The following is a 27,381-nucleotide window of genomic DNA, read 5'->3' as shown; positions in this document are numbered from 1 at the left end:
AATGTTGAAATTATAAAACGATATATGTAATCGACACTGAGCAAGTCGATTTTTTTTCTTTTTCTTTTGATTGATGGCATTGAACTTGTCATGAGACAGTAAAATCAATCTTTACTGTGCCGATAAAATGGTAAAACAATAACTTCCATATAATTTGCATATTTTTTTAAATATAATTTTGTCACAGTTTTGAACTTCACCAAATTACATTAATTTAGAGAACCAACCACAATGTATAACTTAAAAAAAAGTTTGAAAAAATGTCAAACTTCCGTGGTGTCATGCTAAAAGTTGTGAAAAATGCTGATATGTACAGGTTTTATATAGAACAAAGACACCAACCACCAATATTTAATCATGTTTTCTACATTAAAGTTCCAATAGCGCTTGGTGCCCTTTAAGGTACTGCCCCAACTTGGCTACCCTCAACAGTATCCAGTGCTTTATGTCTCCCTGCTCCAACATAACAAAATGAATGGATGAATATCCTGTTAGTAGGTAATGAACCATTCATTTGATTTAAGTAAACCAAGCCAGCACCTAATACATGTGGGCCACTGGCTCTTACGAATGGGCATCTTAATTTAAATTAAAGAACATTCATGTGGTCAGATATAAAATATGAATCATACTTATATGTATGTTAGAATGGCCTAGTCAAAGTGCAAACCAAAATTCAATGGAAAATATGTGGCCTAAAGATTGATGATGCTCTGCATCCAGTCAGACTGAAAAGCAGCTGTTTCTTGTTGTTGTTTTTTTCTGATAACCAATGAGTGAATTACTGTTTTTAAACATTTCCCTTCCAATTAATGATCCAGCTACACACAGAATCATCGTGGAGTAAGTCATGACTGTCGGGTTTGCTACACTATACCATTTGCATTCTAAATCCACCAGCTGTGATCATAGCAACACCAACGGGAAACAAATTCTTTAAACATTTTTTTTTTTTTCTTTGTTCCACCTTGTCTGTGTCTGCGGAAAGCCTCAAAATGTCCTTGCACATGTTTGAGTTGTCCGGTGGGGTGTGCTTTTGCGCTTGACCGCATGGTGGCATCATGCGCTGCGATGCCAATTCGTTGGATCCAACTGTTACCTCATGAAGAACCCAGGACTCGTCCTCCTCGGTCTCCGACACACACACACACACACACACACACACACACACACACACAGAGAGAGACGAACCGGCAGCCGGGCACAGACCACATTACTGTGACTGCGCGGAAGTGCCCCCCCGCTTCCCTCTTCCACCTCCAGCAGCAGCCGCCCTCGTCCTCCACTCCTAGAGCTGCGGAACTTCTCGTCAGCGTTGTCAAACTGAACTGGCGACCTTGACAGCGAGCCGTGAAGAGGAACTTTGCAGGAGTGTGTCCCTTGGCTTCCTCTCCGCAGCTTCTCAGAGAAGACGAGAGAGGCACTGGAAGGGAAAAAGAAAAAGTCTGCTCTTTGCTCTGGAGTTACTGTGAGCCGGCGAAGTTTGGCGTGCACAGGAAAAGGGAAGGAGGGAGCTGGAAGATGTAAAGAGAGGGGGAAAGTGTGCGATCCATCAGTCATTACAGGTGCAGAGAGAGAGGGAGAGAGAGAGAGAGATTCAAACTTGGACCCTCAGAGGATGCTCAGTAGGAAACGTCATCCCGAGTCTCACACCTAGTCTGTGGAAGTGGAGCGAACTCGAACTGTCCAAAAGAAGAAGAAGGAAAAAAAAAAACAAAAAAAAACAGACTGTCTGACCGAATTTGAACAGCAGCTAGTGTCCGCGTTTTGTGCGCTCTGCTTGGTGCGCTCCGACGGACAGCGAGACAGAGAGAGACCCACAGAGCTGCAGCAGGAGAGCCGCGCCGGGGTTTCCAGCACCGGGGGTGGGGGGATCAGAGTCCAGTCCGCCTGGCACTTGTTGGTCGCTCCGGCCGGCTCGGAACAATGTTGGCGGAGCGCTGGAGCGGATCGATGTGGCGCGCCACATGGATTTTATTTCTTCCTTTTCTCATCCACTCCACGCCAGCTCAAGGTAAGAAGCGGCGCCGATCAGGCCCGGTGTGGTGCAGCCCTGCTGCTCTGCTGGATGTCTATGTGGAAGCTTTTCCGTTGTGGAGACGCAGTTGCTCCGACGCTGTCATTGTTCTGTGGTTGTTGTACTCGCGCTGTAATTCCCTTGCCACATACACGCACTCCTTCTCTTTAAAATAAAAATCTGCCTTTTTTCCCCCGTGTCATTCATAACCTGGACTTCAAATATATCCAAACTTCATTGAGGTCAAATCATACCTTCTGAGAGGTTTATTCTACACACTTTTCCAAGAATCATCAACTTTTCTCAGTTTTAAATAGTTTTAATAATACGTCTTGTTAAAAGACCAGGCGGATTAATGAGTGCTAAGTAATTAATCACTCCTGTGCGCTGGATTCTAAACTTTACGAACGGGCTCTGTCAACTGATGAACAGCGATTTGGGCTTAAACGCTTGAAATAAGAAAGAAAAGTCAGAGAAAGATTCAGCTGCTAAGTGTAAATTGTAAATGATTTTCTCAAGTTCTTGATATTAACAATACTTTTTGTACAATGACAGAGTTGGATCAAAATCCCGCCTAAAATCCTTGTAATATTCCAGTGGAGAGACTGGGAATACAGGAATACAGGGCAAGACGAGAGTCCTCTGCCAACATTTTCTCTAAAGCAGCTGTCACATCCCTGCAAGGTATTAGTTTCTAGGATTTATGTATTTATTTTATCCACAGCTTTTTTTTTTGCGTATGACGAGAAAAAACTTGTTTTTGTTGATATATGGGTTGTAAGGTTAGAAGTTTAATATAGAGAATATCTTAAACACATTAATTTGTTCTGTGGTTGCTCTCTTGTGGCTACGCCACTTTCTTTACCTGGATACCATGGCATGGCCTGTAGGTGGTGTCTATCTCGGGGTCATTGGGCAAGAGGAGAGGTACACCTTGGACAGGTTGCTGGTCCACCACAGGACAACACAGAGACACACCCATACATTATGAAAATTTAGAGAAGCCAACTGAAATAACCGTAATGTTTTTGGATTGCATGAGGAAGCCCCGAGTACCCAGAGAGAACTTACATGTGCAGAATTCCACGCAGAGGGACCCTATGGTGAAATTCAAAACCAGGATGTTCTTGCTCCAAGACAAAAGTTCTATCAATTGTCCCACCTTGCCAATTTCTATAGTCATGTAGATTCTAAATCAGGGATGGATGAGTATCTTGAGTGCCTGGAACTTTTGTCGGACATCTTGATCCATATGGAAATGATGGGATCGCGCAGTCGCTGATAATTGGTCAGCCACACATCTGTGTCGGAAATCTTCCGTTCCACCACGTCCCAAAACTGCTGTGTTTGATTACAATCTGCTGACTTCGGAGTACACTTTAATAACAGAATATAAACTTTAAGTTTATGACATGGTGCATTTTACTGCTGGAAGTATAGCCATCAGTAGATCGGTCCACTGGCCACAAAGGAATCAACATATGGTCAGCAATAATAGTCCGGTAAATTGAGGTGCTTAAACAATGCTTAGTGATTGGCTGCAACATTTAGTCAATATTAAATGTTGCAGGTGTTTTTCCACCTGGTACGGTGGAAAAACTTTTCCGCCGGACCAGGAAAAGTTTTTCCAGTCTGTTGTAGTTTGGATCGTGGCCTCAGTTTCCTGTTTAAAGGTGGCATGAGTGGTACATGGTGTGGTTCAACATGTCGCTCATTCAAATATGGTATTCTGCATACCCTGGACGTAATGAGTAGCGACTGTTGCACTCCTGTTATCGTAAACAGGTCTGCCCATCAAAAATTTCCAATCACATAAGTGCAATTCAATATTTTTTTCATTTTCTAATCTTTCTCTGTAAACGTCAGAGTGGATAAAATTCCCATTAGATCAGTAATTTTAACCAAATGAGTAGTACATATACGAGCCAATGTTAATAAATACATCAATAAATCAATAAACTGATCAATAAATGCATCAGTAAATGAACATAAAACCCACATTCAATGTATGCAGTATCACAATTGCAAAGGACTGCTTTAATGGCAACGTTTTGATAGGGGAAAATATTGCATGTGCCATGCATACGACTACAAACCAATGTTTTGTCACCTTGAAGGTCTTTCTCTACTTTTCATGCCCAACCTTGATCTATGACCAGTAAGGTAAAATTGAGGAAGATTGGTCAGGTCATGATGATTGAAGAGAAGAGTGTGAGGTGTGAGATGAAACCTCTTTCATATCGTCGTTTCACATCTGTGTTGCATTTTTTTTTTTTTGCAGATGTTGTGAACCCTAATTTTTTTTTTACATTTTTGGGTGACACTGACATGTCACCATTGAGATTAAAATTATTATTATTATTTTTTTTTATTTTTTGGTTTTCTGTGCTTCCAAGTGTCCTCTTCTTGGTTAGTTGGAATTCAAGTGCTGCTTCGACTGCAAAGCGAGAGTATTACCTTTCAAGATAGACTTTGGGCTCTGGCTGCGGTTCACTCAATAATACAGTGTAGAAAAAGATGAGGAAAAAATGACACAGAAGATATCCATCATTCATGAGGCCATATCCCGGTGCCTGACATTTACAGGAGATTGATAACTAGTGGTGTCCCAGGGATTAAGAGTCCTGACATTATTGTTTTTTTCTCACTCTGTAACTATATCTCTACTTGCTGCCTCTCTCCTGGATGGATATCTTCTGCCTGCCCTCGTTCCCTATGAATGCTTGTTTAACCAAGTAGCCTGAGCAAGAACATGCTATGCACAACTTCAGCCTTTGTAGAAGGCTTTTACTGTATGCTTTTTTTTTTTTTCTTTTCTTTTCTTTTTTGGCTGGGCAGGGGCGTGGAAAGACACACGTGACCGATCGCGTCAGGGATGAAGTGCTGCCAATCACTCTCACTTTCCTTCTGCTTGGACCATCGAGCCGTGGCCCTCAGATCCCATTACATAGTCGCTCCTGGGTCAGAAAATGTTGGATTTAATTGGACTCTCTTCAGACCGTTCAGAGTGTGGCTCGTTGAAAGTGACCCCGGTGTGGGCTGCTCTCTTTCCGCTATGATTAAAGAACATGATGAGGCGAGTAGCATGCCTCTGGACAGACGTGTCGGCTGCTGCCCGCCACATTTTAATGACCGGTCCACTGAAACAGCTTTTCTTTTTTTTTACAACGGGAGAATGGCCTTCATCAGACCAAAGGGCTATGAAGACTTCCTTTAGGGCTTGTTGAGCAGAGAGAGATGAACCTCTGTGCCTTAACGTTGGATGTTGGATCTTGTCACTCATCATAATTGTGCGCAGCAGGGAAGAGGAAAAAAGTCTTTGCTCTGATAAATATGTTTCAGAACCTGTCTCGTGGCTGGAAAATGTACAGTTGAAACTGTCAGCGGTTTTGATGTTCAAATCAACATCCGTAAAGCATTTTGTGCTTCAAACAAAGACACTTACCTAAACTCTCTGTCTGAATTTTGACACAAGTGCGACCTTTAGCTTTCCTTAAATTGTGCGTCGTCTAAATTTACTCCAGATGTGTTGTTTAAAGTGATAACTATAGATCTGTTTAATGTCTGTTCTTTTGATGAGCTGAAGCCAAGACAATGCTGGGCTTGCCGGCTGGTTTTGTTTTTTACTAACAAATCTATTTTAGAGCTTAGAGCAGCAGCAGAGGAGGTCCATATTAAACTGTCAAGTTGGGGAAAACACAGTCATATTAAAAATAAAGTACACCCTCTCTCAGTTCTAGTACATAATATAAAAAGACAATGCAGTGGTCTTTAGCAGGTTATGCAGCTATTTAATTCTACAAGTGTACAAGAACATAAAAATCCAAACGATATTGATTTATAACACACAATTACGGGCTAAAAACACCTGAAACAAAAAAAAAAAACACATCATTACATGCTTGTAAATGCACCTTTACCAGCTACAATGATTTAGCTACAGTAATTCTGAGCAGTTCTTTACAAAATTTCTTAACCGCTTGCATGTCCCAGTTTTTCCCAAACGAGCTCACGTTTGACCCTGAATTGCTTGTGTTCTAATCAGAGAAATGGTTGACTAAATAATTTTTTCTTATTTTCGAATAATCTTTCTCTTTTCCTGCAGAACTGGTGTATTTTAAATAGCTTTAAAATAGTTAAAAATCATGAGAATAAGAGACGTATTTCGGCGCCAGGTAGTGGCATATTTTCAGCTTGATCGGCTCCGACTGCTAAGTAGCACTGTCAAGTCGTGCTGGGGACAACATCTTTTGTTTAAATTCAGTTATTAAATGAAGATGACTCCGACTTTGCTATCTTGAGTATCAGCATGGTGTTTCAAAAGAAAGTCACAAAGCACCGGCAATTGTATTTTCCATTACATGTTGATACCTTGGCAGAAATCTAAGCAGAGGCTTCCATACTAAAACAGATGCTAAGTTACATAATCAAGTTGTCTTTTCTTTACATTGTCAGGATAACCTTGCTTCACAGCTGCTCTTAAACTCACGTAGTGCATGTAACAGCACCGCTGCTCCTAATGTAAATAATTAAGTCACTCATTGCTGGAAGGCAAACAGAAATGGTTTAAATTGTTTTATTATGTTGGTCATAATTCCTAAAGAGAAACTGGCATTAGCCAAAATAGGTATAAGTACCTCAGAACCCGTCTGAGTCTGTGCAGCAACAAATAGTTTTCTAAGATTATTGCTGGTAGTTGTCCCTTTGACATTGTGGCCAGTGCAGAAAAAAGCCAAAACTTTGGCTTTTAATGGAGGTGGTTATCAGCATTTATCACCAGTCCACAAATTGCTGGAAGCCGCATGGTGTACTTAGTTTTTCACACAGCGTTTACGTTTTGGCCTCCTCTCTTTTCCAGTGAATCATCACAGTGAGGATTCTGTTGTGTGCTTTTGGCACACATGAACACGTAGCATAGCATGCGATTGTTCTTTGACATTTATATCACTCGAAGCTCACCGATCTAGATGGAGATGTTGTAGCTCAACCTTAACTTTTGTTCGAACTTCATTTCTGTCAGATGTGTGACACTCAGAATAAGTCCCTTTCATCTTGGGAGGTTGGCCAAATGTTCAAATAAATGGTCTGTTTTTAGCTTTTGCATTAAAAAAAAAAAACTGATTAAAAAAAACTAGAAGTCAAGAGTCAAGAATGACATCTCAAATTTGAATCTCTTTGGAGATTGGTTTGAAAATGCTTTGCAGGAATGGAATACATGTGGTCTGGGTGAAGCGCTTGACTAGAAGAATGCAAAACTGAATGCATTTTTATCACAAAAAACGTAAGGCACACAATCAAAGATATTTGAGGCCATTTCCTGTGTGGCACTTTCAGAGAAACAGATTTCCAAGAGGAGCAATCTTTGTGACATTTTGTCCTTTCATGATGTGATTCATCAAACAGAGTATAGTCAATTAAAGAGAACGGCTCAAAGAACTTTAGCTTATTCTGATGTCTGACCATGTTTTTAGAAAAATAACAATGAATTTAAATCTCTACAGATGGAGTTAACACATTAAAGCGTTCTATTCCACAGTCATATTGGTTTCAATTGTATATTTCAGCTATATTTGATTTTCAGGATGAACTTAAAGCAGCAAAAAAGCACATTTTTATGCTGGGTGCAAAAATATTGAGTCCCTTCATTGTGGAGGAGGTTCTGGTGTCACTTCCTCACTGTATGGTGGCTCAATGCTACAGTGTTTGTTTCTCACTCCTAGAAATCTTAATCTTAGTTATATCATAAAGCTGGAGTCATAGCCTGACCTGAAATGTAATTTTATTAATATTAATTTATTTTTTGTATCAGGACAGTTGTTCAGTATTATCAAATGTCATACATATCGGTAATAATTGTAGGTCAAGCCATTTTCCAATTTCTGTCACTAAATTGGTTGGATAAAACGAAAAACAAACCAATTAACTGGAGAAAAAAACAAAATTTTCTTAATTATCTGTGATCGGTCATCGGCTGGCCAGATACCGATAAAGTTTTTTATCTTCTTCCTATTCAAGAATGTAATCCAAACTAAAAACTCCTACCAGTTTCCCCGTATAAACACAACAACCTACAGATCTGTACTTTGGCACACTTGAGTTTTTGAGTTTAATAAAAAAAAAAATAATAATAATAATGTAATTCCTTCATTGTGTTGTATTCAAAACTATTCCATCTATTGAAAAAACTTGCCTCATTTTTTTTTTTTTTTTTTTTTTGCATGTGTACATAGTGATTCATGGGATTGGCAGGTTAGACCTGATGGAGAACTTGAAGTTGATATTGCATAAAAAATATCACAAATGTTTATCTACAGTAGCTACGCATCAAGAAATCGTGTTGGCTAGATGGCGGTCTCAGACAATCTAAGCAGGAGAACATAAACTCTCCTCATCTTTTCAACCAGTACTACTCTGACAGGTCCTTCCCTATTTAGATCACACTTCCGACTGTTGGCAGCCACTTTTCACCTTTATTTAAAGCATAAACTCTTGCATTGCTCCTCTTTATCACTTCCAGCTATATGTCCGGGTGGTCCTTAGAAAGACCACCAACTTACTCATCTCACCCACTCTAAACTGCAACATTCAGTACATGATGACAATAAATAAATTATAAATCATTGTGATATCATGGTCTCAACCACTGATGTTGAGTATTGATTGATTGGCTGTATACAGAAGTTGTTAAAGCCAGTCTCTAAATTCACTTAGGTTACATCTGAACTACTTTGTTTGCTTGCTGTGGAATGCTAAACACAAATTATTGATTTGTTATACGAGTGGAAATGGGCAAAGTAAAAATAAGAGAAGCCTCTAAAAAAGATTCCATTGATGTTAGACGATGAATGATTTGTGAAGTCAGAGGAGTGAGTGGATGTCTCTAGACTACAAATCTCCTGATTTGTCACTCATTCTAATTGACAGACTTGGGATCTCGTTTCCTTGTAGCAGCTGTCTGCTACCGGAATGATTTTTAGAAATAAGAGAAAGAGAGAGTGTGGGGGGTGGTTTGGGTCTGTCCTAGATCCTTACAGCCAGCGCTTTGGCAAAAGGTCACATCGTATCGTTTTTAGTATTCAGGGCTGGCAGGAAAACTCATGGTCAAAGTCCAGTGATAGATTTCTCAGAGGGTTGTCCACAGTTTCACTGTTCTGCATTCAGTGGGAGAAATCTTTCCACCCAAAGCCTGTATAGCAGTAAATCCAAAGAAATATCTTTATTATTTTTTTTGTCACTGGAAAGCAATTCAACAGCTCTTTGAAGTGGTTCTGATTTTATATTGTCCTCAGTTCCCAATAAGATTGAGTGAAGGTAGCTATGAGTACTTCCAGTTTGAGACCTTGTCGCTGTTCGTACCTTTTTTATGCATGCTCTGAGCTAAATTGAAATTGCAGTCCATGCTTTGAAATTGCATACAAAACCAGAAAGGCTCAATAATATTGGCTGTCAATTTTCTGCTTAACTGGCCCTGACCACTGACTGGCTGGTTGAGGAAAAGAAAAAAAAAAAATCTGATTTTTTTATTTTTTATTTTTTCCAATTAGTGAGGGTTCAATATGCAAGGGCCACAAAGTCATGCTGACAACAACACTCGGTGGCGTAAAAGCTTTCATTGAGTTAAGAAGACTTAAAGTTAACTATTCTGTCTATCAGTAAGGTTGTTAAAAAACTCAACTGAACCATGCAGATGTAATGTTGTCTGTGAAGAAACTATTTGTGCTACAAATCATTCAGGCTGGAAGAGGATGTGTGAAACTCAAAGAGGATAACAGGAAGGCTGAGCAGACAGAGCAGAGCTGCTGTTTTTCATATTTTTGTGTTTCTCCATTGTGGATCATGCTGTATTTGAAAATGTTGAAGGATTCAAGGACGTTTTATTGTCATACCGCCTTTGCTTATCGTGGTATGAAATTCAGACTAAGGTCCAAGATTAAGAAATTTGTGATATATATATATATATGTATATATATATATGTGTGTGTGTCTAAATAATGTATGAGATGAAACTGAATTAGGTGCAGCTTGAGTTCAGCAGTCTGACGGGTGAAGGGAAGGGAGGAAACTGTTTCTCAGCCTGATGCTCTGGATGCTCCCCTCAGCCTTCTGCCTGTTCAACATATGTTCAATTTTGAAAATATTGTAAGTGCAGATCTACAAAAAGTGCTTTAATGCTAGTCAACAGTATAAGATGCTATAGGCATCTTGGTAGCTGTAATCATTATTTCTTTCTTCATGAGTAAAGCTTTGGGGTTTTTTCACACAGTCAACTTGAATCACACATTTGCTACCTGCAAAATTAAAGTTGCGGTGTGTAACTTTTCTAAAAAGAATATGTTACATATTTTAAAAATCGGCTAAACCTGTCACCATGTTGTTGTAGTGTGTTAAGACCACATGAAGTGCCACGTAAAGGGTGATTGACAGCACTAAGACCCACCTCCTGCTCTGGCTGGTTGTTTCTATTTAGAACTGGGAGCACTGGGAGAAGGCGGAGGAGCTTGATTATTTTCTTCTATCCAATTGTCACGACATAGTGACAGTTTCAGCAAGCACGTAAAAAATATTTTTACAATTATTTTTACATAAAAAATATTATACTGCATTTTCCTTGCTGAACTCAAAAGTCTCTGCATGCATAATAGCCATTGCATTCCTATGTCTGTTCAATTTGTGCTCGAGGACACTTCTCTGTTTGAAATGTAGGGTGAATTCAGGGTTATCCCACCAAGTTCTGATTTCTGACCTCTTCCTACGTTAAAACACGATTGCTGTTCAAAAGAGAAAAAAAAACAAAAAAAAAACATGATTTTTTTTGTATAATTTGAAGTCTGAAAACGGTTTCTTACTGTTGAACATATGTCAATTTCTGTTTTGAATTTGTGAGAACTGCTTTTATCAATAAATTATTCAAATTTTTCTCAAACACATAAATATTCAAACTAAAATCAGAGATAACAGTGCAGGGATTTTTACAGTGCTGCAAATATTTATTGAATGCACACAAAATGACCGTAGCAAACGTCATAAAGAGATTAGAACTGTCTAAAATCTGTATGGCCAACTCAAAAAAAAAAAATCGCTCACAAATTTCTGATCAATTTATCTGTTTTCATAACACGTGACAGAAATGCAAAGACACTTATGGAATGGGGTTTTGACTAAGAAATGCCTTCAAACTGGAAGCACGTCCTGCTGAGACATAAAATGAACTAGAAGGTCTTTGTAGAGTGCATCGTGTTGCTTTTTGTTATTGTGGCAGCATATTTAGCTCTTACCGGTGAATCAATGACCTGGGACTTGTGAAGTGGCTCGGCTTTGTTGTTTAGAATTTGAAGCAGGGTTGGATACGTTCAAGCTAGAGCTGATAGATTTTGTAGGATGTTGAAAAGAGTGGTTGTTTATCCTCTGTGAAGGCATCCTAAAAATGAACAGCCTATTTCTTGGCACGCCAGTGTTGTCAAAAATGCGTCAAGAAATACACCTAATATTTACTTTGAAAATGAAAAAAAAAAACAAAAAAAAACAACTCTGTCTGCATCTGGTTAGTGGATGGAATTACCTTTTAAAACCTGCTCTGTTCAGAAGCACGTAAACTTGTGATAAAACTATTCTCAGCTGAAGTCTGGTGATCTGTTCTGTTTTGTTGCACTTCAACAGGATGTGTTCGGTGCGTGTTATCGGTGCCAGCTGACACACGGGAATTGATGGGACGCACACAATGTGCCCCGTGTATGGAGAAAATGTGGTGTACTTTTGCCGTTGAAATGAAGATTAATTACAAGAAATCCAACAGAAAAAAAGGTGAACACTTATGTGAAAGATTGATTTTAACTACAGATGTGCCAGAGTAGGAAATGCCACTTACCAAAGTGCGATTATGTGACAGAGTGAAGGAAGAGCAGGAGGTGGAAGGTGTCAACATATTGACAGATTCTCAGCGACATCCTCATCTTGGTGTTAAAAATATACATGCTTTTGATCTGACACATTCCCTACGTTTGTTCTCTAATCACTTGACTGGTGTGTGTTCCCTGCTTAGTTTGGCACAGGCCAGAGGCAAAGCCCCAGGATGAAAGAATCTGAAGACCACATGAGTAAACTTCCAACTACTGATTGCTGTTAACACTCTTCAAATCCTCTTTCACATTCTCCGATATGAAAGAAACGGTTCATAATCAACCTGCTCTTTTAGTACTACATGTATGCCCCGCTGCTATTCATGTGGCTGCAAAAAGGGTCATTTAAATATGTGCCTCATTGTGTATGTGCATAAACCTGGTTCTTATCAATTATTCGAATGCATGTGGCAAAAGGGTGTTAAGCTCATCTTGCCTCTGATTTCCTCTGTTTTTCTCCGTTTTTTTTTTCCTGTGTGAAGATGTTACGTCAGCTGTGTAAATGTCTAAGATGAGAACAGATGCACGAATAGAAGTGTGTGAATTTGTGTAAAGCGTCTCTGTCTTAAACCTAATTAACGTTTAATCTATGCCAAAACACACTCCCAAATAGGAGCTTATGTAATTTGTTATGCCATTTTGCATTGCCTAATTCAGATGATAGTCCACTTTGTGTTTAAGGTGAAATATAATAACGTCTCATCTAGCCGCTTGTTGAGTTTGATCTCTGAATATGGCTGTCTGCAAATGTAAGCAGCAAATCACATAGACATAGACTAGGGTACTATGAGATTTTGATACCCTTGAAAGAAACCTTCCCAGAAAAAGCCGACCTACCAAAGTTACTCCAGGAGTGAATCAACAACTCATCCAGGAGGTCACAAAGGATCCCAGAACAGTGAGCAAAAATGGCCAAAAACTGGAGAAAACCTAAAGCAGTCTGAAAGGACCTTCTCATGTTTGCCACAAAACACCTGGATGGACTCGCATGGCAGGCGTGAAACATTTTAGAAATGAGCTCTCCAATGAAATTACAACACAACATCTCCTTCACTGTAGACGACACACAGCTGAGTAGCATTTCACAAAAGCAGGCAGGAGAAGATGTGCTCTACAATTCAGTGATTTTTGAAACCGACTTTTTAAATACCTGCGGAGCCTTGGTATTTAGGAGACTAGTCCAGTCTCCTAACTAGAACAACTAAACCTAGAGCTAAACTTGCAGAAAAAGGCAGGACGGCTTCAGTACTCCAATTCGGATTACAGCATTCTAATTTTACTGCGATAATTTGGTCCGTTTTAGCTGTTCGTATTACTAGTTATTTAGTAACAGCATCGTTTTCCCACGTTTACATTTTATTTTGTGTATTTTGGTTTTGAGCATGGTGACAAAAGAAATCCTGTCACATCTGACATCCTTTTAAATACATGCCTCTGTGGGTGAACTAATTGTATTGTATTGCATGTTTCACTGGGACCTGAAGCAGCATGTTCTGCATAACCCCCACCAACCACCAATCAATGCCAAGCTGATCTCAATCTCAGCAGCTGCTCCATCACCCTGCCCAAAACAGTCTGCCGGTGGGATTTCTGTTTAGTGCATTGACAAGCTGATTATGGGTATGACTTAGGACCCAAACAAGCTAGAATAAAAATAACATATTATGTTCGTGATATGAACTGCAAAAAAGTGTGTTAAAAAGCAAGATTTACCTCATGTAAAGTAGCTGCTTTTTGGGGGTATTAAGGCTTTTTTTTTGTATAATTTGTAACTTTTGTATGTCTCAAATACTTTACTGCAACAAATTAAGATGAGGTCACTTTAACTTAGTCATAAAATACAATTGGTGCCACGAGAAGGTTACAGCAAGGTAACAATGATGAGACATAGTCATCACCATTCCATCTGTATCTGCTCGATGACTTCATTTGCTTCCACACTTATTGCCTTGCCAGCCAGTTTTTTTTTTTTTTTCTTTCTTTTTTCATTCAGCCCATGGTACATTTTGTAAACTTTGATTTGAACATTTTCAACCAGTCCAGCTCGCAGAAGTGCCACAAGCTTCCATAACTTCAAAACGGGCAGTCTGATCTGAAAGGAAGCAGATTTAAAACTGCTCCATTTTATCGTTAATTTTTCTCCCCTAAAAGTTCCGCAGCCCGGGGGGTTTGACCAGAGTAAGAACTTAAGTACTTAGGCAAACTTGGCCATGAACAGTCCCTTTTAAACTCCACTCATTTTTATGCTCGGCTGCCTGGAACATGACACAAAGAGGTCTGGTTAGTGTTTGCCAGAGCTGTCCTGTTTGTCTTTGCATGGATATTAATGTGGTCTCTGAGGCTGAGAAAAGAGGTCAGTACGGCTTCCTGGGAATTGTCACTGTGCTCTAAAATCGACCAGGGTCAGAGTTAGCGAATGACCTGCTGGACTCAAAACAATCTGGACTTCATGTCAGTGCATTCAAAAACAAGAAAACAACAATAAAAATAAACATGTCGTCCCCCTTGGTTCTCTTTGGACTTTTGTGGTGAAAGCAGATTTCGCTGCTCTGCCATACATCCTAATTAGGACCCTGACCCAAATAGATCGGATTGCTGATTCTTTTCCTTTTCCCCGTCACGCGCTTAAACAGCCTGTTTGATCATTTGTGGGCGCATTGCTTCATTTACTTGGACAAGCTGGATCACCTGCTCTGCAATTACGGTGCCATTTGCGGCTTGCATCTGTGTACATCCATTACAGTTTTCTTTTGGGTCAGAAAGGGATCTTTTTCCTTTTGAAGAATGCTCTTCTGAAGACGAAGCTTCGTTCTCTGTGTACATTTATTCTCAGTTTTGTTAGGAGAATCCCACATTTTTATTGTTAGCCTTTCATCAGTAGAAAGGCGATGCCATTTGCATTATGCTAACTAGGTCTGATATATATATATATATATATATATATATATATATATATATATATATATATATATATATATTTTTTTTTTTTTTTTTTATGAAAGGTGAGCTGAGTATTTCTAATGGAACATTTCACTTTTACTGTCACATTACTGTGGCTATATATGCTGCTGAGGTAAGCCAAACCAATGTCCTTCATGCTACCAGATCTTAATGTAATACATATGGAGCCTTTCTGAATCCTTTTTTACAGAGAATATCAGCAGCACTGAGTCAACTAAGGACACAACCATGATAATTGGTTGCATTTGGCAGGTAATATATTGAAGCCAGCTTGTCTACTGCAGTGTTTAATTGTCAGCATTTTCATTAGGCATTAGACATTCTACAGTCCATAATTTTTAAGTATTATTATTTTTTTATTTTTGTAAGCGTGGTGTGCATTTGTATCCAACTCTCTCCCTCTACACTGTGCCAAACTGACTGTGCACATATGCAGACTAAAATACTTCAATTTTTTGGGAAAATATAGATGAAACTCAGGCAGAATTGATAACTGTTAAAGCACATGTAATTGCATGTCTTGCCATAAATGTTTTATTTATTTATTTGGCACTGGTGTTTTTAATTGAACAATTATTGGACATTATAGCTCTTGGACTTGGTTCACCAACTTCCCATAACTGAGCCACACAACTCCCAGATTATCAATTGAGTTTAGATTTTGAAGTTTTGACTTACAAAGTTCTTCAACTGTACAATAATGAGCACAGTTTAAAATATATATTTTTCCCCGCAGACGCAGAAAATCATAGAAGACCTCAGCAAATACATGACGAAAATACGTTGCTAATTGTAGTTCAAATGCAAAAACAATATTTATTGTTGTCGGTATTAACCTTTCTGCTCAGTATTGACCTGTCTTTAAACTAAGACAAAGCCTTTAAATTGATATTACCTATAAAGTCACCCAGTTTGTCGCCTTCAAGAATAAGAAGTCTATTTATTTTAATAACGGATATAGTCATTTTGTAGGTTGTAGCCAAATGTGTGTCTGGGTGACCTAAAAAGGAATGAAAGATGGCTCAAAGGTCTCACACTAGTATCAAGTGTTGTGTTTTGTTTCAGAAAGAGTCCGTAAGAGCTGAATTTGTATATTTAAAGCCGGGGAAAAATTCAGTTAGTGCAATTTTCTCCCATGATAGACAGCTGACTGACAACACACATGAAGGGCGATACATTTTGCTACAACTATAAGGTATCTGTCAGTGTTTTTTTTGTTTTTTTTTAGATGAATTTCAACCTGAGGAACAAATTGACCACTGGTATCCAGTGGCCAGTTTGTAACATCGTTACTCCAAATCTACTGTGCAGTTGTGTCTCCACACCGACCTCTCCATTACTCGGAATGCAAGTGCATACTTCAGCCCTTTAGGTGGAATATTAAGCATACTAAAGCACGCAAATGGGAAGCATCACTCAAGGGTTGTTTACCGTCATGATCCCTCATTTGGCGAGATGGAAATGAGAGTAAGCCTTAGATTGCCAGGCATTTTGTGCCGAGAATGACTGGTGGCTTTGAGAACCACCTCTGAACTCTATAATTGTCCCTTTTGGGAGGTTTTTAGTGTGACAGAGTGCTGTATAATTGTAGCTGTGTAGAGAAATGCTGGTCAGTTTAAGCCAACAGAGCAGTAAGCAGTCTCAACACTCACACCTCCAACATATTACGACACAGTGGGCTTTACTGGAGCTTTAAGTTGGTCTGGAGTGACGTGAGCAGAAAATGTCAACTCAAATCGCAAAGGAACGTGAATTTCTACATTTCCAGAACCATTAGCTTTGTGCCTGAAGAGAAATTCATGATAAACTTGCAGTATTTTCTGCGCAGTTTGGCAATAGATTGTCATGATTCCATCTTGGAGAACCTGGATGACAACCAGATCGGTTTTAATGGCTTATAAAGGGATGGTAGAGAGCCTGATCGATTCTGACGATCTTTAACAGACATCTCATCAAAGGCCCATTCCCTTTCTTGCCATCCCATTACACTTCTATCCAACACTTGGTTCTGCTGCCTATTTACCCATCCCATCTAGGAATAATGGGGCCTTCACCCCCAGTAGGATTAATCAGCCATAACCATATGCTACCATGTGCAATTATGCTGCAATTCTGACCAAAGGAAACAGCTGTTGCCATTTGAAAGGGTGGAATAAGATTGTAATTGCTTTAACTTTGATTTGTGTGATGCTTTGGTTTGATGAGAGAACACATTTTTTTTAAATTCTTTTTTGCTCTGCATAACAATAACAGAATGAAGAAAACTGTGAGACTTTTCCTGCTTCCAGCATCCATATGCATTCGGTGGATACCCTTGATGCTATGAGCTATTACTCAGACATTATGGAAGAAATTGCTATGTTTATTCATTTGGGTTTGAAATTGTTTTCTATTTTCAGGCGCGATGTCTCAGACCCAGTCGTTTGCCGAGATCGGAATATGTTCATGCCTTCTAGCGCTTTCACATTTTGATTCAGGAGGTTCCCTAATCCCCCCACATAAGACAGCTGCATCTAAAGTAATCTCAGCTGAATTTCTTTTCAAAGCGCCAGCCATATTTTTTAATCTGCTAACCTCCTTGTTTACTCACTTTAATGCCAACAGTTAATGAGAAAAATGAACCAGCTGTCCAAAGTTTAAGGTGTCAGACCACGTGAAGGGGAGATTTGCCATTCGAAGGAAGGAAATCTACGGGGAAGGTTTGCGTTCGTAGGATGAGCATGTCAAATGTCCCATTCCTCACTGCAAGTAGCCAGTCCGACTTGGAAATGTCACGCAGCAATTATTGAGATAGATATAGTGACATGTACAGTTTTCATAGCCTTTCACCTTTTCTTGTCATGTCACGACCAGAAAAGGTCGTGACATGACAGAGAGAGAGGCGCGTCTAATTTCTAGAAACATTTACCATAACTGGTGATGAAGACCTCATCTTAAAAGCCGGAAAACTTTGAAATAGTTTTGGAAATAATAATACTGTATGACTTGTTTTCCCAAGTGATAATTAGTGACTACAGAATGATTTAAAGGATAAAAGTTGAACTTCCGTGGAACATCAGGGGCAAACGTTGACTTATGTCTTGTGTTATATAAAATTCATATTTTATCTTCTGTTTAATAGGACTCTGACCCTGTTTTGAAAATGGTTCCTAAATTGAGAAAATATTGTTCCATCCTTCCACGTTTCCCTCTGTCTTTGAAGCCAACTCTCAGGAGATTTAAGGCATCATTCCTTCGCCAGAAGAAAGGCGTCTTACATTTCTAAGAGGAATGTTCTTAACTGATATCCGTGGATTGATCACGAACATGCATGATAGTGCTTCTGAAGAGCTCCTTCTGACTCCTGTCAAGCTTCATGTAAACACCAACCTCTGCGAGATGATCTTGTCAGATGATGCGCTTCACAAATGTCAGAGAAAAGACATACGGAGTCATGCAGGAGAAACAAAGGAAAGGCGATATATCAGCATTGCCAATTAACTGCAGGCTAATCAAAGGATTTGGTCCGACACTTCCGTCTCTCATTTCCTTCCTCGGTAGGATTTTCGCAACCTTCCTCACACCTATAACATTCAAACAGATCCCCACATGTAGATTAGTTGCATTAACATCTTGATTATCATTTGCATGGATGCACTTCACACATGACCAAATCACTTAACACTCTTAGCAGTTGATTTAATGGGAATAACCCGGAGATAATGGAAGGTGACGCCGTGAGATGGCGGTCCGGATGCTGGGCTATGACCCGTGGCATCACTTGTGCTTGACTTCAACTCAAGGACACTTCTGCTTTAGGTAGCACACCTAGACACAAATATGTGCCCACTCGCACGTGAATCACTCCCACAAAGCCGAGCAGAGCGGCCAAGAAGTGCTCCATCCATCTTGATTTGTCAATAGCTACAATTTTAATTACACCTGAGAGCTGTCAGCCTGCCAAGCTGGGCGAAGAGTATTGATTCACTGCGACTAATAGATTAATTGCTGTGTTCAAGAGGCACAGTTTTTTTTTCTTCTCCCTCTTACTCTATTTCTTTAGTTTTCCATTCTCTTCATTTTCTCTCCTGGTTTATCGCGTTTGCAGGAGCACCGTGTGAAGTAAAGCAAGGTGCTTATGAAGAGGGCCGGACATATTTTTACATTCGTCTGAGTGGCATATTAAGGAGGAGGGCCCTACTTGTTAGTGCTCAACAATAGACAACACGTGAATGTAGGGCAGGCATTGCAGTACATCACTGCAGCTATTGCGTGACAGTTAAAGTAGGCAAAAGATTTGGAGGCACAGCTGCCAGGACCATTTAGAGAGAGAGAGAGAAAAAATAAATAAATATATGTGGCATTTTTCACAGTGCTCAGCCGTTGTCATTTTCAGAAGACACTTCTTGCTGGTGATCAAAGTAGGGTGGACCAGAAGTGTGGCTAATGCCACTATCATCTGTAAATTTACCTTACCTTCTGGTCTTAAAGACTCTCATAAATTGACAGGACTGTAGAGCGGCCGTGTATCACAGCCAAGCAGACTGCCAAACTCCCCCAGCTGGAGTCTACTCAAATGGGCTTCTAACCATTAAATGCAATCATACTCTGTTGTTGTTCTCACTGACCGTAAAGGAGGAAAATCCAGTTTGTGAATGATTTAAAACTTGCCGATTTCGAAGCTTGTGAAAAGATGTTCTCTCCAATGACTTCAAATAATCTTGCGGTGTTCTTGTGGTCATTTGCGAATTCCACGTTCGGGGCTTTCAAATATTTATGCTCAGTGTGGGGGCTATATTTAAACAAAAGAGAGAAAGAGTGGTCTGTTGTTTGTGTTTTTTTGTCTTGTGGGGGAGACGGTTAGGGGCTTTTACAGCAGAATGACAAATGGAAAAACTGAGACAGAGTGGAAACACCAGATGCTAACTGCGCCTAATCCGTAGCAAAGGTTCTTTGGCACCTGAGAAAGACGACAAGCAAAGACAAAACGGCGTTCACACTTTTATAGCTAAGTCACTGGGCTCCGACTGAATATTCAGTTTCTGGAAAGTCTGAGCTTGATTGCTTATATTTGTTTGAAGTAAACCTAATTGGCTGACTCCCACCGGTTTTTGCGTTGGTTTGCAGGTTGCCTCCCTGCCTGCAATCTCAGCATGGGTTGCTGAAAACAGAATCTCAGAGAAGTGTGTTCAAGTGTACTTAGTCTTCTGTAGAAACTTTTTGCTTCTCAAAGTTCAATTCTCCACGCATTAATACAAAAATTGTTCCAAAAGATATAGCCATTTTAAATTGTGATTCTTTGTATGTTTTCAGTTTTTTTGTTCAGTTTTGTATATTGAACCATTTGTGCAATTTATGTTGACTCAATTGACACAAAAAATCAGTTTATGATGCAAATAAGAACCCTTGGTAAAAATGAGACCCTCACACCCACACCAATTTTTTTAGGGATTGACACATAGAGATAAGGTCTCTATCCATATAGAATACAATAGAATTACGTAGAACATTATTGGTCTTATTGTAAAAAAAAAAAAAAAAAAAATTATATATATATATATATATATATATGTATGTATCTTTGTTTACCAACAAGCAAAACAAAGGAACAAAAATACACATAGAAATTAATAATAAAAAAAATAGAAAATGTGTAAAAATGTAGCAAAACCACAGTCATACACAACATTGAGTAAATGCAATATAATATCACCAAAATAATTATGAATGACAAGAAAATAGTAATCTGTAACAAAATGACAAAATTAGAAAAAAAGTGTATGGATACTTTTGAATGGCAATAACATCCTATAAATGACACGGTCGTCAGGCCAGATATTTATGAGAAGTAACAGAAATTATTTAGCTAAAAATGCTTTGTGACAGGGGATTTCTGGCTCAGTCTTCCCTTTGGAAACTTGCAGATCCACATTAACAACCATGCAGAAGGTTGTCTGTTTCTCACCCCCATGTGGTTCTTACTCACACACACATGCACATTCATATTCATGAGACAAACATAAAAAAAAAAAAAGAAGTTAAGGTAAAAAACAAAAAAGGGGACCACGCACAGCAGTGCAGACCTGAGGGCCCACACACACATGACCTCCCTGTGGAACTGAGCAAGCATCACTGATGGATACAGAAAACGGATGAATAAAGATTTAGCGGTCTCGGCAGACCATGTAAAAAGTTGCACCCTTAAAATTTGAAACACATGAAAACCTATTACTTTCAGCTGGTTGCAGAAGTCGGAATATGTGTTTTAACAGCTGCTATGCCTTTAAAAAAAATAATGATCCCTTTTATTTTTTTAACTGCGATATGTTGCTTTTTTGTTGTTTTTCTAGCTAGCTCTGGAGCTTTTTACAAATTCAATAACATTTATATTAAGTACAACTTTTTAAGTATTTACCCAGTGTCTTCATAAAATTGCAGTGTAAGGTAAAACATATTTTCATTCTGTGAAAAAAGGTCATTCTCCTAATTGGGTTTAGTACACTGAGGAATTCACAGGAGTAATGTGTGGCTAATGACAGCTGATAAAAGCTGCAACTATCTTGTGCACCTGACATTTAGTGATTATTTCATTCACTGCAGCTAAAAGTTCCGTCAAAGGAAAAGTAAATATTACAGATAATATTAAAGATATGCAGTCATGCTTAATAAACTAGAGGATGCATTCTGATGAAGCTTATTTCTCAGATTAAAAGTATCTTTCATAACCTTTAAACAGAACCCACACTTTTGCATAGAAAATGTTTCTGTCATTGATCTAAATGTCATATATTCATTAACTTTATGAAAATAATCATATTTAAGGAATGGCCTTCGTGTAATCTATATAATGTGTTTCACTTAGTGAATTGAGTTAGTGAAAGAAATTAGCTCTTGAATAATATTCTAATTTATTGCATAGGTCCTTTCATATTTAAATTTTTTTCCATTTAAAGACGCTCGCAAAAAGCTGTCATGCCTCTTGTCTTTTTTCACAATTTCTTTTTATGTTACAACAAAAACCTTTAATATATTCTATTGTACGATTTGGAAAGGTAGTTGTGATGTGAAAGTAAAATGATTCACGGTTAACAAACCTTTTTACAAACAAGTGTGAAAATTGTTTTAGAGCATACCTCCACCAGTTACGCACACGCAGAGACTGAAAATGGCGTTTGTATATATTCTAGTTTGCGATGATTGAAAGACACAGATACTTTCTCAAAGCTCTGCTCATGGCCGAATTGTCATGCCGACACCTCGGTCTGGAAGGCTTCTGCCTTTCTATGTATAACTGGAAATCCTAAATCGATCAACATGTGGTTCATTCTTAACAAAATATCTGTTGCGACTTTTCCTGTTTTACTAATGGAACTCTTAAATGCTCCCTCCATGACGGTTTCACTTCCAAATAGTATGACATTCTGTTAACTGACGTTCTTGACCGTCTGGTTGTCTCTTTATGCTCACACCCACAACATATAAAACTCTTGCTATAACCACTCAAAGAAGACATGTTTTGGCAGTTTTATCTCAGCTGCAAAGAAATTACCCCAGTGTCTGGAATAATTGCTTCTGTAGTTGACACCAGATTGCTAGGTTTGATTGTGTTAAAACAGCTTCTACAGCTTTAGAGAATAACGGCGTAAAACGGATTCAGAGCTAGAAGTTATTCTATTTTGCAGGTTTAATAGTGGAAAGTAAACTTGTTCCTTTTATTTGCTTCTTTTTTTATTTTTTATGTTTTTTGTCCAAGCCATACAACAAGGTAATGGGGGTTGCAATTTCTATTAAGCTCTAATGGCTAATTTATTGGAAAAAAATAAATACTGCATTTAATTTATAATAGACTATAAACACCTGATCAGGTTTTTACATGGCTTTAGTTTCTAGTTCTGTTTGAGGTTTGATTTAAAATAAATAAATAAATAAATCTTTTCCAATAATCTGCAAACATTTACAAATTTGGGATGTTAAATAACTGATAAAGGTAAAAAGCTAAAAAATACATAAATAAAAAAAAGCATAAATAAGTAATTGATTTAGCTTCCCTGATTTCTCCTGAAACCCCTCTTGGTTCCAAGTTAGCAGAACTTTTAACATAATTGAAAAACATTGAAAAACATTTAATGATGTGAGTGTTTCATGTCAGTCAATTATTAACCCCAGAAAACCTGCTAACCCCAACGGTCTTGGTGTCATCAATGTGTTAACTATAAATCTGGCTTCATCCATCTTTACTGTCATTGTTACTAGTGTATAAAAAAAATAAAATAAACAAAAGATGCTTCGCCTGGTGGGGTGGCAAGTAAAGCCTGGTGGCTCGCCAGGCTTATAATACACTGGAGGAAACTCTTAGTTTTCTGTTTTAAATATCTTAAATACTGCCAAACTTTTATCCACAATTTCCTCTGGAGCTGTTATTCTTGTTTTCTCCTTTCACTCCACGACATTTTTTTTTCTTCATCTTTAAACAGTTATGAGGCACGGTGCAGAAACCTTAAACCATTCAAGTTGCTCATCAGATTGTTGCTAGGTAACCAAAGAGTTAGTGAGTTAGCTCACACCACCTAGCTTGATTAGCTGGCCATGAGAAGTTGAGCGGCTAAGGCATTTTCATGTGCCTTCATCTCCCCCGAATTATCTTTTGGTTCTAGATCGGCGGTCAATAACATTATTGAAAAGTCTTTCAGATGTATTATCTATTGATATTGATCACATGTCGCAATATGAATTGTTATTGATTTATTGTCCAACCCACTCTGAAACCCACTGGTTTTATTCTTTTTAACCAAAATTCACTTTCAGATCTATCCGGTCTATCTCTATCACATCTGTCACTGTCTGTGCCCGTGATCCTCCAGTCACAGGTGCTTATAAGACCACAACACACCCTCAGCTAACAGGAAAATCTAGTCCATTAATATAACGTTTCAACTAACAGCCACAAATGAGCCTTTTTAATCTTATACTGACAGAACTCCGATGGGATCCCTCCATGCTCTCTTAGACTGACTGACTGACACTTTTCCTCTGTTATCAGTGAGACAAGAGGCTGTAGGATGTGATTGACAGCCATGATCAGAAACTACCCCACACAGTAAGTTATGGGAGGAGGCGCTGAGCAGGAGGTGCCTGACTAATACTGTCAGTGTTCAGCTGGACTGATAGAGCAGACAGACATGCCGTGTTTGTCTTTGGCTGCTATGAAAGAGAATCTGTCGGACCTCAGCAGTGTCAGCCAGCCCGGTTGTTCACTCAGGACTTCAGGGATAGCTCTAAGTGAGGCCGGCTGTCAGTTGTCCATTACCTCCTCTGTGGTGTACAGTCAAGAAAAAAAAAAGAAAAAAGGTTTTATTTTCTTTTGGCCTCAAGTTGCCTGTTTTTATTGTTTTTAGTGGAAACTGGTAATATTTGCACTTCTTCTAGCTCTCTCCTTTTTGTTACTTCTTCATCAAGTGACTATGCATTGAGCTTTTCAAACAGTACAAAAAATAAATCACATCCAGCCTTTCCATTATTTTTAAGAGGAAATAAGTTAGTTTCAAATGTACATTTCTAACATTTGAAACATCTCTAACATCTTGGAATAAAAAAAAACAAACAAAAAAACTTCTCTCTCATGACAACTGAATTTCTAACAAAAGAGTCAACAAAAAACAAAAGTATGGAGTGAAAACTTCCTTTCTTCAAAGATGATCTAGGCAGATGAGTGAACTCTGTAGAAACTAAACGGATATAGAAGTAGTTGTAGTAGAGAAGCAGAAGTGACTTACCTAACCCACCTAAAGGAATCTCTGTTGGAAACACAGGTTGCCCAAGGCTCCATGTAACAATTGGAAACCTGGCTTCAAGGGAAACGACAACCCTTAGCTGACAGACAAGGACACAACACAGTTATGATGAATAGCTACAATGGTGAGTCAACAGTCAGACCATCAAGGTCACTGTGGTTTTTCTTTGTGTACATAACATTTGTGAATAAGAAAAAAAAATGTCTGTTGATTCCTTTATTAAAAGAAAAAGCCTCCTACCACTGTTTTTCTAAGCATGCTTAAAGATAATTAACTGCAACAATGTCTGTGTCTGAGCCAAACGAAGGAGAGAACATTTGGCTGAAGATGTGTGTGTGTGTGTGTGTCTTCTTAGGACCAAACAACAGATTTTGTAAGAAAACAAACTAACAGAGGTTATGTGACCTGGCAGTTTGTGTCAGGAGTAGTTTGACAGCTGCATAACAAAACCCTCACAGGTGAAACACAGGCTGAAGATGTGAAGAAAAGAGACACACAATCTTTGCATGTCCCCCAACACAAAGTGTCCTGGTGACATATTTGGTAGAAGGAACGGGAATGCTGACATTCCTGGGATTCAGAGTACCACTGCGCATCAGAACCAGAATCCTGGTCATTGGATAAATTATGTAAATGATACATAGGTTGACTTTCTGAACTGAAATGGGAACTGGGGACTTGGCAATCCCTACTTTTTCTCTGGATGGAAGTTGTATTACGCATCAATGTCCAAGTTCAGAATTCCAAAAGTAACACCGTTCCAATAGTAGCATTTACTTGCTGATGTTCTTGGCTACCTTGTGCTCTCTTTTTTGTCTTTCACACTGTTTTTTTTTATATAGGTCTCAATTTTGGACATGGGAATTACATATAGTGATGGAAAAGCCTGAGAAAGAAGTTGTAAAAATGATGGTGCATGACCTTTAAAGGCTCCCACCAAATTGTATTTCTTTACATTTTTTATGCCCGATTCCAAACACCTTCCTGCCAGAGATGTAACTCTGACATGGCTGCATGTGAAACAGTGTGTTGATTGACTTGTCCAAAAGAAGTATGACCTTTGGAATGCATGATAGTTATTTTTCAAAAGATCATGTCATGACACGGTCTATCTTTATTACAACTTCCAGCCAGTATCACGCAGAGACCTTTCAGACCTACGCACCTCAGAGTGTGTTGTCTCCAGGTTGTGGAGGGTTAAGCGTTAGGAGGAAGAATTGAAAAAAAAAAAAAAAAATTGAGTGGAAACCTTGCAAGGCAAGCAAACAGTATGTGTCAGCGGGGCTATTAGTTCACACCTGTACGTTTGAGTATCTGTCAGAGGAGCCTTTCCCTGCAACCCCAAGGTCCCTACTGTGTGTTTCCTTGCCATTCAGTTCTTCATACATGGCCTGTTCTGTTGCTCATTTGGCCCGCAGTGGACCTCGGCTGAGCGGAGACTCGTGTGAGCTGTGTGCAATTCCTCCTGTTTACGTGTGCGTTCGCTCGTCTCTGCTGGCGCCCTGCAAGTGCCGCCAGGCTTCAGTGAACGAGGAGGTGCAAGCAAGCATGCAAGATGGAGGGATTGAGGGATTCAGACAGGCACAAGCAGGAGGAGGAGGAGGAAAGGAGGCAGAAGGAGTGGGAGTCTGCACAGCTACTGAATCCATAAAGGATGAAAAGGGCCTTGGCAGGAGTCTTAAGGGGCTAATAGAGTAAAGTTCTTTCAGATTAGTTAGCTAATAGAGCTGTAACAAAGTGTTGCGTCTTAACACTGAGGGGGAGCACAGGCCTCCTGTGTGCTCGCTGTGATGTGGGTGGAGTGATGAGGCTAGAGTGTGTGGGTGGGTGCTGGGGAGGTGAGAGGGGAAAGCACCTGCTGTGAAGGAGCCCTGTGTGTCTTTTTATTTAGTCAGGGATGAACGACGAGACAAGACGAGGAGAAGGAGCGTACCTTGCATAAAATTACATCTCCCTCGCAGCTTCGGTATTCACTGGATGAAATCCATGCACAGATTAGCTGGTAGCTACATGAGTTTTTTTTTTTTTTTCCCAGCAAGATTAAGAAAATGTGTTTTTATTTATTTATTTTTTTATTTTTTGTAAAGTACAGGGGTTTCTGTTGTTCTCTGCTGGTACACCTGTTTTACAGCCGTAGATCAAAACTGCAAGTAGAAGTTTTAGTGGCTGTAGGGTACAGTGAAAAACACTGGGATTAGAGCGATGGGATTGCAAAAGAATGTGCCCTACTTCCAATATTTGAGCAGAATTTTACCTGTAAACACCACGTTTATTTTTAGAACTTCTTCCAAACCACAATCGTTGGATAAATCCGCATTCTGAACTCTTAAGAACTTCAAGAAAAAAAGTCGCTTAAAGTCTGACAATATTTACGGAACATAATAATAAAAAAAAATATATATATATTATTGTGGATTGACTAGAACCAAACCAAGGAAGCAATTGACGTCTTCCTTTTTACTCCCCTGACATTTGCTTCTATATGGCAGGAATTATCGACCTAAATGTTTTACACTCAACATTTACTTGGCTGGGCAGAAACTAAAATGAACAAAGTGAGAATGTGCCTGGCTTAATAATGTGGTTAGACTAATTTTGATTTGTATGGGAGTTTTTTTTTTTTCTTTTTCTATTAAAAAAAAAAAAGCTGTCTTTTGATGATATGCCTAATAACAATGGAAGAAGGAAACACCCACTATTTAAGCTATTTTCCTAAACAGAAAGGAAAAAACTTGGT

General features: G+C 39.0%; 1 protein-coding gene across 1 annotated transcript in view; it reads left to right on the top strand.

Moving 5' to 3' along the window:
* The first annotated feature begins 820 nt into the window (after positions 1-820).
* sdk2b (sidekick cell adhesion molecule 2b) overlaps positions 821-27,381 on the top strand; it is a 311,947-nt gene continuing 285,386 nt past the window's right edge. The window contains exon 1 of the mRNA XM_088000977.1: positions 821-2,014. Within this exon, the coding sequence (XP_087857103.1) occupies positions 1,927-2,014 (88 nt within the window). The 5' untranslated portion in view covers positions 821-1,926. The remainder of the gene's footprint in view (positions 2,015-27,381) is intronic.

Source organism: Poecilia mexicana, unplaced genomic scaffold (assembly GCF_051168715.1).
Source record: "Poecilia mexicana isolate PSO_F unplaced genomic scaffold, ASM5116871v1 scaffold_19, whole genome shotgun sequence".
Taxonomy (NCBI): domain Eukaryota; kingdom Metazoa; phylum Chordata; class Actinopteri; order Cyprinodontiformes; family Poeciliidae; genus Poecilia; species Poecilia mexicana.
This window is presented reverse-complemented; position numbering and strand designations above follow the sequence as displayed.